This window comes from Leopardus geoffroyi, chromosome B4 (genome assembly GCF_018350155.1).
Source record: "Leopardus geoffroyi isolate Oge1 chromosome B4, O.geoffroyi_Oge1_pat1.0, whole genome shotgun sequence".
In the NCBI taxonomy this organism is placed as follows: Eukaryota; Metazoa; Chordata; class Mammalia; order Carnivora; family Felidae; genus Leopardus; species Leopardus geoffroyi.
Window position 1 is genome coordinate 96,633,532 of NC_059341.1, and position 16,338 is coordinate 96,649,869.

The following is a 16,338-nucleotide window of genomic DNA, read 5'->3' on the forward strand; positions in this document are numbered from 1 at the left end:
TCGTAAACTCTCAGGCAGTGTTAGCTCTTATCAACTTCTTTCTCGTTTCCCTTAAACCATTATTCTTTCTTCAAGCTATTCTTTCCTCAAGCTGAAACTTGAAAGGTCTGAAAGAATACAAATCCATTAACCACAGAAGCTTGTCATTTTCAAAGCACTTCAACCTGTAATTTTGATTTGTTCTTCACAACACTGCAAGATCAGCAGGTATCTTCTCATTTAAGGAGAGAACTAAAAAAGGTATAATGCTTTGACCAACATATTGACCAAGTTGAAGAATCCAAGTTAAGGCTGAGAATAGGACTCAGGGTCCCGACCTCTACTACAGTCTACTTTATGTTCTGGAAACATAGGTCTGCGAGCTTCCACCCTTTGGCTGAATCATCCACAGAGTACCTGTACATGAAGAAACTGCCCCCAAGTTGCCTCACCTCCATGGGAATTCCCTGGCTGTGTGTGGCTTTCCCCACTAAGTAGCTGGTGATCTTAGGCAAATTATTTCACATTGTATGGTGATAATCAGTGTCTCCCTCATAGGGTGACCACAGGTCAAATGAAATAATTTAGGTAAAGCTGTAAACATGGTGTCTATATTTAAGAAGTGCTTCATCAATGTTAGCCATGAAAAGCATTAGGTAGAAGGTAGGTAGAAGGTGACACTGGGTCTTTACGTGGAAGAAGGTTTTATGTATCCTCTACTAAGGTGCACAGGAAGGATTCGTCTCCTTGCAGTGTGTGGAGATGAGCAAACCAAATTATTATCAGCTTTGATGATATGTCCATTTTATCACATTTACTACTTTTTAAAAATATACACCGAATTTTTAACCAGGTGTATTTGTGCTTAGGTGTGGGGTATGGTTTTGGGTTTTTTCATATTTTGTTTGGTTTACTTTGGTCTTTCAAGCCTCTAGTATAAACTACAAACTTGTGTTTGCAAACAGCTTCATTTGCATTATTTGTGTGTGGTAACTGAACTGTATTTCTATATGAATTCCATTTATTCACTAAATGTAGAAAAAAGTGATCAATTACAAGAACAAGATAATTTAAAAGCCTCTTAGAAAACAGTATGGATTTTTCAGTTCCATGGTGGCGATCTGGTTTTAAGAATTAGAATCAGGCATGAAAGTGTGTTAGTTGATTAGCCGATAACTTTTAAAACATGAGACGAGATTTTTTTTAAATATCTATGTTACTTTATCTACCAGCTTTCTTTTTTTAAGCTTTCTGCAAATTACCATGGCTTGTTTTAGATTAGTTATATTATACTATAAATATGTCCAGATGTTTTTGTTATTCTGTAATTTGTTGAGTTTTGGCTGAAGACTTTCTTAGATTTTTTTTCCCCTTGTAGTGATTGATTTCAAAGTTAGTGCTACGTTTTGACTTGTTGGATTTTTTTTTAGCTGATTAGAAAAGAACCAACAATGATTCTCTTAGCTGTAGAGATATAGCAGCTCCTAGAAAGAGAGACACAATTATTTAATTTAATTTGGACTCATTTCTGCAAGATAATAGCTAGAACATTGTAGATCATCACTAACAAAATATAAATAAATTTGTTAAGTAAATTATTTAAATCAATTAAAGAAGTACAACAGCCACATTTCAGTAAACGTTTGGATCTATGCTTAATCCAATAATGCCTCTGACTACCTGCTCCATGTCAGGGCTGGGGAAACGTTCAGAGTCTGCCTTTGGGAGATATATCATCTTGGAGAGGAAAGGAGAGCAAAGCATGTTTCCTTAAGATTAATATATAACAGATTTTCCCTTTTGTACCTTCTGTTTTTCAGAGATCTATCTTACAACCTGCTGGAAGATTTACCCAGTTTTTCAGTCTGCCAAAAGCTTCAGAAAATGTACGTCTATAAGAGTTTTTAAGTCACTTAGCAAAGAACAAGAGCCAAAACTCACTTTTCCAGGGGTCATTGGTTTGCTTGCCCTGCAGGTCACTGGGGAGGCATTTGGTGCTTTTCTCTTCTTATACACACAAGGTGTGACTGTGTAGGACGCCTATTAAGTTGGGAAACACAGATAATATTATTTTTCTATGCATTGTACTGTAAGTAAAGCATTTATTATGCTTTTTTTCTTTCTTCCCCCAAACTTGGTGATATAAGAACTGAGTTTATTTGAGCTTTGGAATTTTTCTAAACTTATATATCCAATGAGTGATGTTACTTTTAAATACAGGAAGGACTTGGGTTTGTTGGGGTGTTGGTTCCACATAGTCATCCTTAGAGAAGGCGCCCTATTTGTCTGTCATATTTGAGGTGCCATGGATGCTACTTACACATGAAACATGCTAACCTTCTTGCCTCCTCTACAAAGGATCAGCCTTATTGCTTTTTTTCATGTTTATTTATTTATTTTTTCGAGAGAGGGAGAAAGTGCACGCAGAGTCAGAGAGGGGCAGAGAGAGGGAGAGAGAAAATCTTGAGCAGGCTCTGCGCTGTCAGCCAGAGCCCGATGAAGAGCTTGTTCTCAGGACCGGGAGATCATGACCTGAGTCCAAACCAAGAGTTGGATGCTTAACCGACTGAGCCACCCGGGCGCCCCAGCATTATTGCTTTATAGACATACTTCGGTTTTGATCAAAACAATATTAACCATCTGGGGTGCCTGGGTGCTCATGGTTTCTACTCAGATCATGATCTCATGGTTTTTGCGTGACGGAGCCCCTGTCTGGCTCTGTGCTGACAGTGACAGCCCTGCTTGGGATTTTCTCTCTCTTCTTTCTTTCCCTCTCTCTCTGCCCCTCCCCCACCCTCTCCGTCTTTCTCAAAATAAGTAAATAAACTTTAAAAAAAAAACAATATTAACCATCGGTCTTTTCCCACTTAATTTTTCCCTGAATGCCTTTGGGTGATTAAGAGAGAAAAAGAAAGACAAATCCGTCTTTAAAAGGTAAGGATTTGACTCTCTTCAAGACCCCCAAAGAATACTAGAATGACTCACAAGGCAGAGCCAGCAGGCGCCAAGTGATTGAATGATGATGGCATTTGGAATATAGTTTTACATCCACCCAAAAGAACTCGTTGCTCTGAAAGAGCGGCAACGCTTAAGTGTATAAATTGGAATGTTCTTCTTTAAACAAAACAAAAAATTTTTAATCAGTCACTTGACACTCATATTTCATGTGTTCCTTTGATTGAGGGCAGGTAATCCTTCTGTAGAAGTACTCCGAAAACTAATCTTTGAAACCAGTGACTTTGAAATCAATCTTTGGAACTCTGTCGTTTCAGAGACCTGCGACATAATGAAATCTTTGAAATTAAAGTTGACACTTTCCAGCAGTTGCTCAGCCTCCGAGCTCTGTGAGTACTGCCTGCCAGCACCTTTCCCAACACAGAGCGCTTTCTTTCTCTTTCGGGTCTTCCCCAATGTTTTCTTTCCACTGTACACTGGAATTGTTGGGCTTTCGTGCCTGTATTTGCCATCAAAGGGCAAGTATCCTGCTCGTGATAATTTCCAGGAGTATATTCAAAAGTAGTAAATTTGCAGTCTGCTCTCTGATATGAAACTTGAATGAAGAGGAAGGAGGCCAAGCTGTTGAATCACCTACGAAATGCGTTTCTGTCAGCAGCCTGGAATTGGTAGGGATTTCCACACGGAAATGGGATGACCACACAATACTTCCTGCCCATTCGTTTTTCCTGGGGAAACAGTTTTCAAGATGTGTCTCAAAGTGCTTAAGAGCCGTCATGGGGCCACCGCCAAGAATGCAGGTTCCAGGTCCTTACCTGCCTCATGAGTTAGAATCTCTGAGGTGGTTCAGGTGGGTCCCGATGATCTGCTTTTTAACAAGTACCCTAAGGTTTGAGCACAACTGCCCTGGAAAGGCTTCTGTTGATCAGATGAGTAAGAATTGTAAATACAGTATCTAATTCCATTTTATGAATGAAAACACCATGTATTAACCATAAACTTAAAAAAGAAAACCTTGGTAACGGATTGTTTTCTGTGTCAGTTAAGTCTTTTTCACCTCCAAACTGAGTTTCAATGTAGTTTTGATGACTAATGACAATATAGAATGTTTAAACTCTGGTATATTTAGATAAAATCCCCTTTTTCCTTAAGGTTTTTCTTTTTTCTTTTTTTTTTTAATGTTTATTTTTGAGAGAAAGAGAGAGAGAGAGAGAGAGAGAGAGAGAGAATGAGTGGGGGAGGGGCAGAAAGATTGGGAGACAGAATCTAAAGTAGGCTCCAGTCTCCGAGCTGTTAGCACAGATGTGGGGCTCGAACTCAGGAGCCATGAGATCATGACCTGAGCCAAAGTCAGAGGCTTAACCGACTGAGCCACCCAGGTGCCCCCTAAAGTTTTTCTGAATACTTAAGAGACTATATCCTTGTAAAATAATACTATTCCTCAAAACATTTTAAATTTACCTTTAAGAATCATCTTCTAAAAATTTACCTTGAAAACTATCTCGTTCTGAATTTAAGTATGTTGCCCTTCCCATTTGTTTTACATCAGCTTGTGAAGTTCTACTTTTTTTTAAATAAATGTAAAACAAAAAATACATTACCTCCTTTCATTACCTGCCTTTTTCATCCAGTTGGAGTTCTGGCTGTTTCCAAAGGTCAGTTCCATTTTAAAAGGCTGAAACAGTTGATAACACTCTATTATGTCATTGAATTTGCTAATAGAGTAGAACTTAAATGTTCTCATCAAAGAAAAAAAAATTTTTTTCATATGCACATGAAATAGAAGACTGATCTCTAACGATAGCAAAAGAATGGGATCCTGAAGACTACATGTATGAGTGTCGCTGAATTCTTCCAGCCCCTTAGACCTCACATCCATCACTCACCCAACTCTGCCAACTCCAGTTCAGCTGCTCTTCTGCCACTGGCCCATCATTGGTCTCCACTCATCCATCCCATTCTCTAAAGAGAATCTTTCTCAAACAGAAGTCTAATCATGGTACTTTCCCTGCTTCAAGAATCTTTTTAGTCCCCTATTGTCTTCAAATCCACACCAGACTTCCCAGCACCACCTTCAAAATCTGACTCCAACCTCCTGACTCTTACCCAGGCATTCCAGTCCCCTGACACATGGTGGCCATTTCCCCTATTCCTGTTGCCCATCGGATTCCTCTCCACCCTTGACTCGCCCCCTGCCCATGCCACAAGAACAAGATCTGCGAGCCCACTCCACTCTGATGCACTTTGCACATTCTCTGCTGCGGGACTCAACACTCAGCTCTGCCACGGGTAGACTATGCCCTGGACCCCAAATGACAAGAACTCTTTTATCTTCTTATCCCCAGGGTCAGGTGCAGTGGCTCTCATTATTTACTTAAGAATTCCAAACATATTCTGAGTGAAACATCATCAGGTTCTCTGTCAGTTAGCTTGAGTTTGAATCCCAACTCCTGAGATTATTCTGTGACTTTGAGCAAGTCACTTAATACTCTGTGCCTCTCTTCACACCAGTAAAATGGGGCTAATGACAATACCTACCTCTTAGAGTTGTGTTAAGGGTTATGAGACAATACGTGTGAAAAAACAACTCATAACCCAACCTGGCACATGGTAAATATGCAATAGTATCATGATGATGTTTGTTGTTATCATTATTACAACAAGTATATATCCTCTTAAGATGTATCAGTAAGGGTCTTGGCAGGAAATGGTGCAAATGAAGAGACATTTGCATAGGTGTTGGTGGGGAGTAAGCAAGGGATGGGCTTTCGGGAACCAACAACATGGCCAAGACTGAGGCTAACGGAACACAGGCACAGAGAAGGGATGCTGTGGTTGAGAAACGTGCAGCTGCCACCAGACAAGATTCCAAAACAGAGAAGGAGCACAGGTGCCCAAGTTGTCTCTCCTGGGCTTCTGACTACATAGAGTAGGGAGCCCCTCGGCATGTGTCCTGCAGGGTCAGCCCCAGGCACAGAACAGGGTAGGAGAGTGGAAGTGGCTCCTCCCGGGGCTGCTGCGAACATTCCAGCACACAGACATACCAACACAAGTGGAATTACAGTCCTTTGAACATACAAATTCTCCCATATTTGTTTTAAATCCAAATTGCTATAAAGCCCCATGGCAGGACTTGGCCTACATTCCTGATAATTCCTCTCTGTGAAGCTCCCTGGGCACCCATGTTCTACTCACAGCCACCAGAGACTTTGACAGATGGCATGACTTGCTTCCCTCACCGGACATAAGTTTTATGAGCAGCTCAGGAGAAGACTGTGTCCTCACTCAATTACCCAACCCCCAAATGTGGCTCCCCCACTCCTTCCCTACCATATCCTCCTCTTGTTAGCCAAAATTTTTTTCTGTTCTGGCAGCAGGAATGGATCAAAATAAAAAGCCTTCTAGTTTCACCCAGTTTAGGGAGACTTTCAAAGGAATATAAATGTTCTTCGAATACCATTTATCCAAGATAATTCAAGAGGCACAGTACCATAAATAAATCACTCATTTGTGCTAGAGAAGTTGACAGTGATCACTTTCAGTTTCCTCAAATGTCTATATTTTAGTTATACTTATTAGTTAGGCATTTTAAAAATACAAGTTTTAAGTTCATTGTTTCTTTTTTGAAATGTGGAAGTTCTTATTCCTGCTGAATCACCTACATTTCAGTGTGTATGCATGTGCATGTGTGTATCTGTTTAGTGAACTTTATTTCTCCATAAATTGTAGGTTTTCTGTTATCAAAGGATTTTATTTCCAACATATTAGCACCCTTTTATATTTATTTTGAGCTAAGAATTTAAATGTACATCTCCTTTACTGGGAATTTATTTATTTTTTAATGTTTATTTTTGAGAGAGAGAGAGAGAGAGAGAGACAGCATGAAAAGGGGAGGGGCATAGAGAGGGCCACACCGAATCCAAAGCAAGCTCCAGGCTCTGAGCTGTCAGCCTGGAGCCCAACACAGGGCTCAAACTCATGAACCAGGAGATCGTGACCTGAGCCAAAGTCGGATGCTTAACCAACTGAGCCACCCAGGTGCCCCTTATAAAAACAAAAGACAAAAAACAAAAAACAAAACAAAAAAAAAAACCTTCTCTGTGTGGGGCCTGTGTGGCTCAGTTGGGTAAGCATCTTACTACAGCTCAGGTCATGACCTATGGTTCAAGTCATGATCTCATGGTTCTTGAGTTCAAGCCCCATGTTGGGCTCTGCACTAACAGCACAGAGTCTGCTTGGGATTCTCTCTCTCCCTCTCTCTCTGCCCCTCCCCTGCTCGCTCTCTCTCTCTCAGAATAAATAAACATTAAAAAAAAAAAAACTGTGTTTCTCTTAAAGCCTGACATATCTGACGATGTACACAAAGTGTTGCTGCATTTCATTACATTTCCAGGGACATTTTATCTACTTCACATTTACTTGCTTGTCAGTGGAAGAGCCTCAGAAGTTCCTGTCTTACTGCTCCTCTACCCCTACTCACCTCAGAGACACCCTAATAAAATTTTACAAGCATGTTCAAGTCACCTTTTTCACAGAGAATAAAATCTAAAATATCCACCTGAATGATTTCTCCTTGATTGATTTAAAACAAGATTGAGGGGCGCCTGGGTGGCTCAGTCGGTTGAGCGTCCGACTTCAGCTCAGGTCACGATCTCACGGTTCGTGAGTTCAAGCCCCGCGTCAGGCTCTGGGCTGATGGCTCAGAGCCTGGAGCCTGCTTCCGATTCTGTGTCTCCCTCTCTCTCTGCCCCTCCCCCGTTCATGCTCTGTCTCTCTCTGTCTCAAAAATAAATAAACATTAAAAAAAAAATTTTTTTTTTAAATAAAACAAGATTGATTTCAAGTCCGTTCTTTAGTCATTTTTACTACTGATATCTTTATCTGATGTGATCAACTAATTGTTTTGCCCTGAATGGAAGCTAAATTTTGGTAAGAGAATGAATATATATGGTAAAACTTCACACCATCTTTTAAAAATATCATCCTCTCATTCGCCTTATATATATATTCTTTTTTTAAATAGGAATTTGGCTTGGAACAAAATTGCCGTTATTCATCCCAACGCCTTTTCCACTTTGCCATCTCTAAGAAAGCTGTGAGTATCTCATGACTTGTTTATGGCATATTTTAAGAAATTGGGGCCACTTAACTTCCTCACAAATGTCGGTGTTGCTGAAGAAACTGCCACACACAGATTGCCCAGCCCTCAGTTCTCTCCAGGCTCGAGTGAAGTCAGACCAGGGAGGAACCCTGCCCCTCCAAGGCCACGTGGGCCCTGACTGCGTATTTGAAGAGCTGGGTGACAGCTGTTCTGCTTATTGAAGTGAAATTTTCCACTTTCGCCGAGCAGTCAGGTGGGGTGGAATAAGATGTCATTTCAGTCCCCAAGGGCTTTCGTTTTATATTTGCCATCCTAAGAGAAAACTTTCCTGTCCCGCGTTTCCTCCCCTCGGGGCCTCTGAACCCTTTCCTCACCTCTCTCCAGTGGCTAACAGAGAAAGAAGGAGCTAGTCAGACAGAAGTTAAGGGGAGGAAAGGGAATAAACCCAATAGCGTCTTCCCCCTCATCCCTAACTTATTCCAGTCAACATCTCTTTTCAAATTAGGTGTAGTGCCTTGTATGGATTTTTGATGTCCCCACCTGGTAAAATACAGCTTATTATAGAAATTACAATTTGGATGCGATTAGGACATTTCCCCCCTGCAATTCTGATTGTAAATAGACATGTTATCAGTAGCTAAACCCAAAATGGTTATTTTTACCATGGAGGGTACAGACCCTGCTAAGAAGTTTTTATGGAGGAGTTTAATAATCTTTAAGTTGCTTTTTTTCAACATGGACGCTTTCTGCTAACACAGACTAAAAGCCAATTGTTGTTTGATGTTTTGCAGGGACCTATCGTCCAACCTCCTGTCGTCTTTTCCTGTAACTGGGTTACATGGTTTAACTCACTTAAAATTAACAGGAAATCATGCCTTACAGAGCTTGATATCATCTGAAAACTTTCCAGAACTCAAGTGAGTTTGTCATTAAAACTAATAAGATACATTTGTGGCCATGCGAAATAATAGACGTGTTATAGTAGTTTTCGAAATTTATGAGGTCAAGGGACTCTTTTGAATTGCATTTCATGCCCTCAAGTCCCCCACCCCTGGGGCATTGTTAGGATAAGCCCTGAGGGGAAAAACGTCTTCCTGACCACATTTCCTTTCTTTCTCAAAGATGCCTCCCAGAATCTTAGCGTTCATGGAAAGAGTTTGAAAACCATTGATCCATGGGATATAAACTAGGACACATAATTAAATAACATTATAATATTATTGTAGTACTGCTTACATTTCTAAATTTATCTAGCTTGTTATATGTTCTAATAAAATGTACTAAATTTATATTTCTTTGAGGAAGTAATGCTCTTTAAAACTTGCTATGCTTATTATTATTAAAAAAATCCCTTGAAAGACTATGTATGTATATACACATATATATTATGTGTGTGTGTGTGTGTGTGTGTGTGTGTGTGTGTGTGTGTGTGTGTTTATAGATATATTTTTAAACCACGGTACATTTTACATACTTTTAAAACTATAACCCCAAAAGAGAGTTTGGAAAGTAGAAGAGAGTAAAAATCTAAAAATATCCCCTAAACAACTTTTTTTTATTTCCTTCCAGACTTTGTTTCCAATGTATTTTTAATTGTTAGAATCACAGTACATATACCGCTTACATCATGTTTTCCTTACTTTCCATTATGTCATACTATAAGCACTTTTTAATGGTGCTACAATTTTCCTAGCCGTCGTTTTTTTAACCTTTTTATTATGGAAATTTTCAAGCACCAAAGTAGAGAAAATAATATAATATATGCATCACTCAACCTTAGCAATTGTCAACATTTCATGGCAATAATTTTTAACAACTCCGTTGTTATTATAAATAGTTCTGTAATGAACATCTTTATACACATAATTAATATTTTAGATTATTAATTAAGGCTAAGATCCAAAGACAGAATTATTGAGTGAAAGAAGATGAACACTATATTTAATAATCCATTTCTTTAAGTGTGTGTTTTTTGTTTGGTTTTGTTCATTTAAAGGGTTATAGAAATGCCTTATGCTTACCAGTGTTGTGCATTTGGAGCATGTGAGAATGTGTATAAAATTTCTAATCAATGGAATAAAGATGACAACAGCAGTACAGATGACCTTCATAAGAAAGATGCTGGAATGTTTCAAATTCAAGGTAAGACCTATTATGTCACAGTGATGAAATTTTATCTACAATGGTCTTGAAAAGTCATCAAACAGGTAATCTGAACTCCAGACAAGTCCTTATGTAACCAGCCCAGCAAGTTGGAAATCAATCCTACTATTTTTTTTTAAGTTTATTTATTTATTTTGAGAGAGAGAAGGAGCAGAGCTGGACACGGGGCAAACTCATGAACTGTGAGATCATGACCTGAGCCAAAACCAAGAGTCAGACGCTTAACTGACTGAGCCACCCAGGTGCCCCTCAATCCCACTACTTAAAAACTCCCAGAGAAAGAGAAATATCCCTTAGGATCATTCTAAAGGTTCATTTTTTTCTGTAAGTGATTCCTTAATACAGTACTTGTGTTTATAATTAGATCTCCCTTGGCATATACTGTCCTCAGGGGTAATTCTTAATATTGATGTCAGTATTTCCGTAAGATTTTAAAAGGGCCTCATCCTTATGGATATATTTTTTGTACATGTTTCTGAGCACTTTTCTCCAGAAGATAAAAATCCATTTTTATTCTTATGGCTTGGGAGGAATGGACAACATAAGCATTTAGATGCCTCCATATGTCAGTAGAAAGGCCTAAGAATCCAACTTCTTATCCAACTAATTCTAAAACCTTCTCCCCTCCCACCCCCCATAGGGGTATCTGTCAGGGAGGTGAAATGAGATAATGTCTGTAAAGCGCTTGGCTTTCCTTGAAGTAAGACCTTACTTAAACAGACAGCAATGCACCTCAAACCACACCTGTGATAATGAGGAGGCACCATGGCAGCCCCCACTTTCCTTTGCCTGCCAACCCTGCAAGTTTGCACACAGTCCAAACAGACTGGCTTTTCTTCCTCTGGACCCTAATGATTTGTTGATTCCCAAGCAAGTATGTCTGTCTGATTCTGTCTGTCTGAACGTTACCTTAACGTTTCTTCCTGTAAACATACCAGTTTAAGGAGCGGATATTTTGGCCCTTGGCTTTTTGGTTTTAGGCCACAGCATGTGTCTTTTGCTCTTGTTTTTTCCTTAGTTTTTGCTCTCCCTGCTTCATCCATGCTAATTTCTACTATATTTATTAACTCTAGTATATTTATTAACTTAATTAAAAAAAATTAAGAGTGCCTATTATGTGCCAGAAGGTACACAATGAACAAGAAAAACAAAGTACTTCAAAGGAGTTTATTTTCAAGGACAGCAATTCTGTATGTTAGATCACAAAACTCCTATTTTTTGAGTAGCTAAAATAAGCACCACGCAGTAACTTGATTTGCCCTTTGTTAAGCAGAATTCCCCAGGAAAGATTGAAACTTACTATACCTGATTCTCCCTCTTGTGCTCAGAGAACACAGCCCAGGACATTTGCACTATAGCTATCTAACTGTTTGGTAATTGGATAAAGAGAGGCCCACAGCCTCTCTCTAATTTAAGTCAGTGCAATTTTGTGCTGTCATGAGCTAAGAACAGAATGGTAGAGCTAAAATGTTATCACCGGGAGTCTGGGGTTACCCTTCCTTACCCTCAGTTCGTCTGGAATACTATGTCATAGAGTAGCTTGATTAGAACTTTATAATAGACTTGCAACTTTATAATAGACTTGCAAGAAAGCCAGAGCCCAGGGAAAAGTGGGATGTCTGGCCTTCAGTTCCCTTCAGTCCCTCAAGGACAATCCAAGGCTTTCTTCCCTGGGAGGTAGACCCCAAAACAAGAGCCAGAACTCACCATTCCAGGGCTTCTCATTCCTGCAGATGAGCGTGATCTTGAAGATTTCCTGCTGGACTTTGAGGAAGACCTGAAAGCCCTTCATTCGGCACAGTGCTCGCCTTCCCCAGGTGAGAAGGGAATCCAATTTGACAACAAATTTCATATTAAAAAAAAAAAAAAAGAAGAAGGGCATCGGCACTGCCTCAGCGCAGTACCCACCACTGACTCCGAGGCCATCAATGACATACAGGCTACACTTCCAAGCAAAATCTGTGCCACCTTTGTGGCTCTTAAATATCCCTCCCCATGGGGACCTTTAAAATAGAAATGTTCATTCCCTGGAGTTGGTCTCCATTCATAAAGAGGGTTTTTGTGAAAGACTTTTGATTCAGATTAATGAAAACTAAAGAATCAATCATATAGTTAGAAGTGTATGCAATTTTTTAAGAGATATTGGCAATTTAGCCTGAACTAGTATGCAGGAATCTTGCTTCATGTAATCATTTTTGAAAGCGATTTCTTTTGTCTTCCCTAAATAGCTATTTGATTAAAGCAAATAATAGATAAGTACAGATAAGTAAAAAAAAAAAAAAAAAGAGCTCTGTAAATATTGACTTCACATAACTGTTTGTCCCATTCCCAGGAACAGAATGGACCAGTTGAAAAAAAAAAAAAAAGACAGCTGGGAAGGGTTGATATTTTATTTTCAACAACTAGATTGTCTCTGGCTCTCAAACATCAAATGTCATCAAACATCAAGACAAACCTAAGATGAAATGTTCATGAAATGCACTTTTATACTACCATCGCTTCCTGTTCTAATATTATAGAGTATTTCCCTGGGATTCTCTTTCTCTACTTCCAGAACCTTTTTGAAGAATTCTGAGAAAAATATAATGAAAAGCCCAGGAGATCTGGCTTTTTACCTGGCCCCAACTCTGCATTCTTTGAGGGATCTTAATCAAGTGATTTAAATTCCCCATCTCCATTTCTCTGTGTCAAGCTTGAAAATATGAGCACCTGGTGTTCATGTTTTCACGGTAGTTAAAGAAAGTAGAGCATGCCACAAGGGAACTGTGTGTTACCTCTAGCTGTTACTGGCCTCTCTTTTGGTGTCCTAATAAGAGAAACAAAAAGGTAAATTGGCAGAAGTTGTAAACCCTAGTTTGATACCCAGTCTTTTTCTTCCTTGGATTCTAGGTCCCTTCAAACTCTGCGAATACCTGTTTGGTAGCTGGCTAATCAGAATTGGAGTATGGACCATAGCAGTTTTGGCACTTACTTGCAATGCCTTGGTGACTTCCACAGTGTTCAGAGCCCCTCTGTACATTTCCTCCATAAAACTGTTAATTGGGTTAATAGCAGCAGTGAACATGCTCATGGGGGTCTCCAGTGCTGTGCTGGCTGGCGTGGACGCGTTCACTTTTGGCAGCTTTGCACAGCATGGTGCGTGGTGGGAGCAGGGGGTCGGTTGTCAGGTCGTCGGCTTTTTGTCCATTTTTGCTTCGGAATCATCTGTTTTCCTGCTTACTCTGGCAGCCCTGGAGCGCGGGTTCTCTGTGAAATACTCTGCAAAATTTGAAAGGAAAACCCCCTTCTCCAGTCTGAAAGTGATCATTCTGCTCTGTGCGGTGCTGGCCCTGACCATCGCCACGGTTCCACTGCTGGGTGGCAGTGAGTTCAGTGCCTCCCCGCTCTGCCTGCCCCTGCCCTTTGGCGAGCCCAGCACCACAGGCTACATGGTCGCTCTCGTCTTGCTCAACTCCCTCTGCTTCCTGGTGATGACCATTGCCTACACCAAGCTCTACTGCAATTTGGAAAAGGGAGACCTGGAAAATATTTGGGACTGTTCTATGGTGAAACACATCGCTCTGTTGCTCTTCACCAACTGTATCCTTTACTGCCCTGTGGCTTTCTTGTCCTTCTCCTCTTTACTAAACCTCACATTTATCAGTCCTGAAGTCATTAAGTTTATCCTTCTGGTGATTGTCCCGCTTCCTGCATGTCTCAATCCCCTTCTCTACATCCTCTTCAATCCCCATTTTAAGGAAGATCTGGGGAGCCTGGGAAAGCAAACCCACTTCTGGACAAGATCGAGAAACCCAAGCCTGATGTCTATTAACTCTGACGATGTCGAGAAGCAGTCCTGTGACTCAACCCAAGCCTTGGTAACCTTCACCAGTGCCAGCATAGCCTACGACCTACCTTCCAATTCTGTGTCACCGCCAGCTTACCCAGTGACCGAAAGCTGTCATCTTTCATCTGTGGCATTTGTTCCATGTGTCTAATTAACATGTGAGAGGAAAAGTTTTCAAACACTGAAAACCAAAAAATATGAAATTGAGTACATCAGAGCAGTAACTAAAAAATAGCTGAGTGGAAACTTGTTTGTTTTTAATATCTCTCAGTGTGGAAAAAGCTGAAGACCTTGTTGATACTGGAGAGTGAAAAACAAGTCTAAATGCTGCTTGTATAATTCCTTCAGATATAAGAGATACATCAATCACATTATTTAGGTAAGCCCAGATTTTAAAAAGCAGACTGAAATGTTCAAAAAAGATTCTCCATGATTTCCACCGATTCCTTTTTAAACTCACCAATCTAATTATTTGGGGCGAGGGGCAGAACCACTTGCTTACAAAGGTTAGTTTCAGGTTTTCAAACCTGAAAACTCCTTAAAAGATGGTTAGAGGAGTTCAGAAAATAGGGTTTTAAATGGCCTACATTACTAAGTAAAAGTTGTGACCAGTACGATTTCATTTTAATGACCATGTGGATGTGTTAATCCTCCTTTCCCTTTCCTCAGAAAGGATCCTTCCACAGCACCAATCCCCCCATGAATGGATAATGTAGGACATTGTTAGTTTACTCATATTCACATGGTTTTTAGAGATGCCAAAGTGTATGTATCGGCACTAGATGGTTCCACCTCAGTGAAGTAAAACTGCCTACAAATATTTTGAAAGGAAAATAAATTCTTAAATTGCCATGAAGGCACTCATGTAGAAGTGAAGTTTGCCGTGTCTAATTAATTTTTAACTCTCTGCTGTCCAGAACTCCAAATAAAAGTCCATTGCTGGCAATGGATACACCTAGAAAAGATGGTGTGCAACTCGGGGAGGTTGGGGATTGTTTTTTCTTCAGGTGCACACTTTTTGCAGGGGGTTTTGTGAGTTGATTCAGACTGAGGTGCATCTTAACATAATGATCAAATGCAGACCAACATGAATGAAATCCACCAACATAACTTCTCACACGTGTATCTCTAGTAGCCCTAGCAACGATGTCTGAAACCACTTTGGATTAACAGGGACTTGGTAACATATCCTCTTTCTTTAGCTTGGTTTTAGCTGTGTTGTCTTTGGACCAACCCACTTGATGTCAGGAACATGACTTCTCTGCTTATTCCATATGTAATACAATACGATGTGTTAAGTATTTTAAGAAGCAAAATGATTAAATACTAAAGGTCAAAGGACTAATTTGTAACTTCCATTATACTACATTAGCTTCAATACATCCAAACCAAAAGACTGTTAGGTAGATTTATTTTTATATAAGCATGTTTATTTTGATCAGATGTTTTAACTTGGAATTGAAAAAAATACATTTATGAGATGTTTTATAAGATGTGTAAATATAGCACTGTATTTATTACTACAATAAAGATTCGGTAACTCTAAGGACCATGATAAGAAACCATGTACAGTGGCATATTATTCATATATATTGTGTTTCTCTGCCCATTTTCTTTAAATTCATTAACTGTATATAATATGTGTAAATGTATAGTACTTGTAAATAGATTCCAAACCTGCTTTTCTGTTGGGTACAAAATAAAAGAAATTTGTAATAAAATGTGTGACTATAAAACAAAAATATCTTCAGGCCTTTTACTGAGCCCACAGGCAAATATATGTTCTCCTAAATGTTTTTTATTTTTGATGTATAAATACATTTGCTATCTAAGTATTTGCACCTTAATATTTTACATATTTTGGACTTATCTCAAGAAGTAAATCCTTCGCAAGTACAAATCAAAATATCTTTACCAGCTCCTGGATTGTGTTAATAGAACTAATAAGCCATCTTGTCATGGTAAATGACTTGGTAAAGTTTACTGTCTCTAATGAGAGTTTGGATTTCATAGCCAGAACCTATTTCTTTTGCAATGTAAAAGGAAAAAAATCCACAACTAGAGAGAAATATATAAGTAACAAATCGATCTTACAATTACTCAACACGAACATGAATTTTCTATGAATTCTTCCTTTAAAAAAAAACATATTTCAAAACCATATCAAGGCCAAAACGTTTTCTAAGAACACGTGTTTCTCAAGGCACAAAGAAATGCACTGTTCTCCTTCAGTTCCCATCCCTCAAAACATAAGAAATGAAAATGATTTTCTAACCTCTTGTGCCAGACCCTCCCAGCTCCCTCAGCAATTCCT

At 39.4% G+C, this 16,338-nt stretch overlaps 1 protein-coding gene across 3 annotated transcripts in view; it reads left to right on the top strand.

The window, feature by feature from the left end:
- LGR5 (leucine rich repeat containing G protein-coupled receptor 5) overlaps positions 1-15,760 on the top strand; it is a 138,062-nt gene extending 122,302 nt beyond the window's left edge. For all 3 annotated transcript variants that reach the window (XM_045462700.1, XM_045462699.1, XM_045462702.1), the window contains 7 exons: positions 1,800-1,865; positions 3,252-3,323; positions 7,958-8,029; positions 8,827-8,952; positions 10,032-10,177; positions 11,932-12,015; positions 13,088-15,760. In XM_045462700.1, the coding sequence (XP_045318656.1) occupies positions 1,800-1,865; positions 3,252-3,323; positions 7,958-8,029; positions 8,827-8,952; positions 10,032-10,177; positions 11,932-12,015; positions 13,088-14,175 (1,654 nt within the window). In that variant the 3' untranslated portion in view covers positions 14,176-15,760. The remainder of the gene's footprint in view (positions 1-1,799; positions 1,866-3,251; positions 3,324-7,957; positions 8,030-8,826; positions 8,953-10,031; positions 10,178-11,931; positions 12,016-13,087) is intronic.
- Positions 15,761-16,338: the final 578 nt, after the last annotated feature.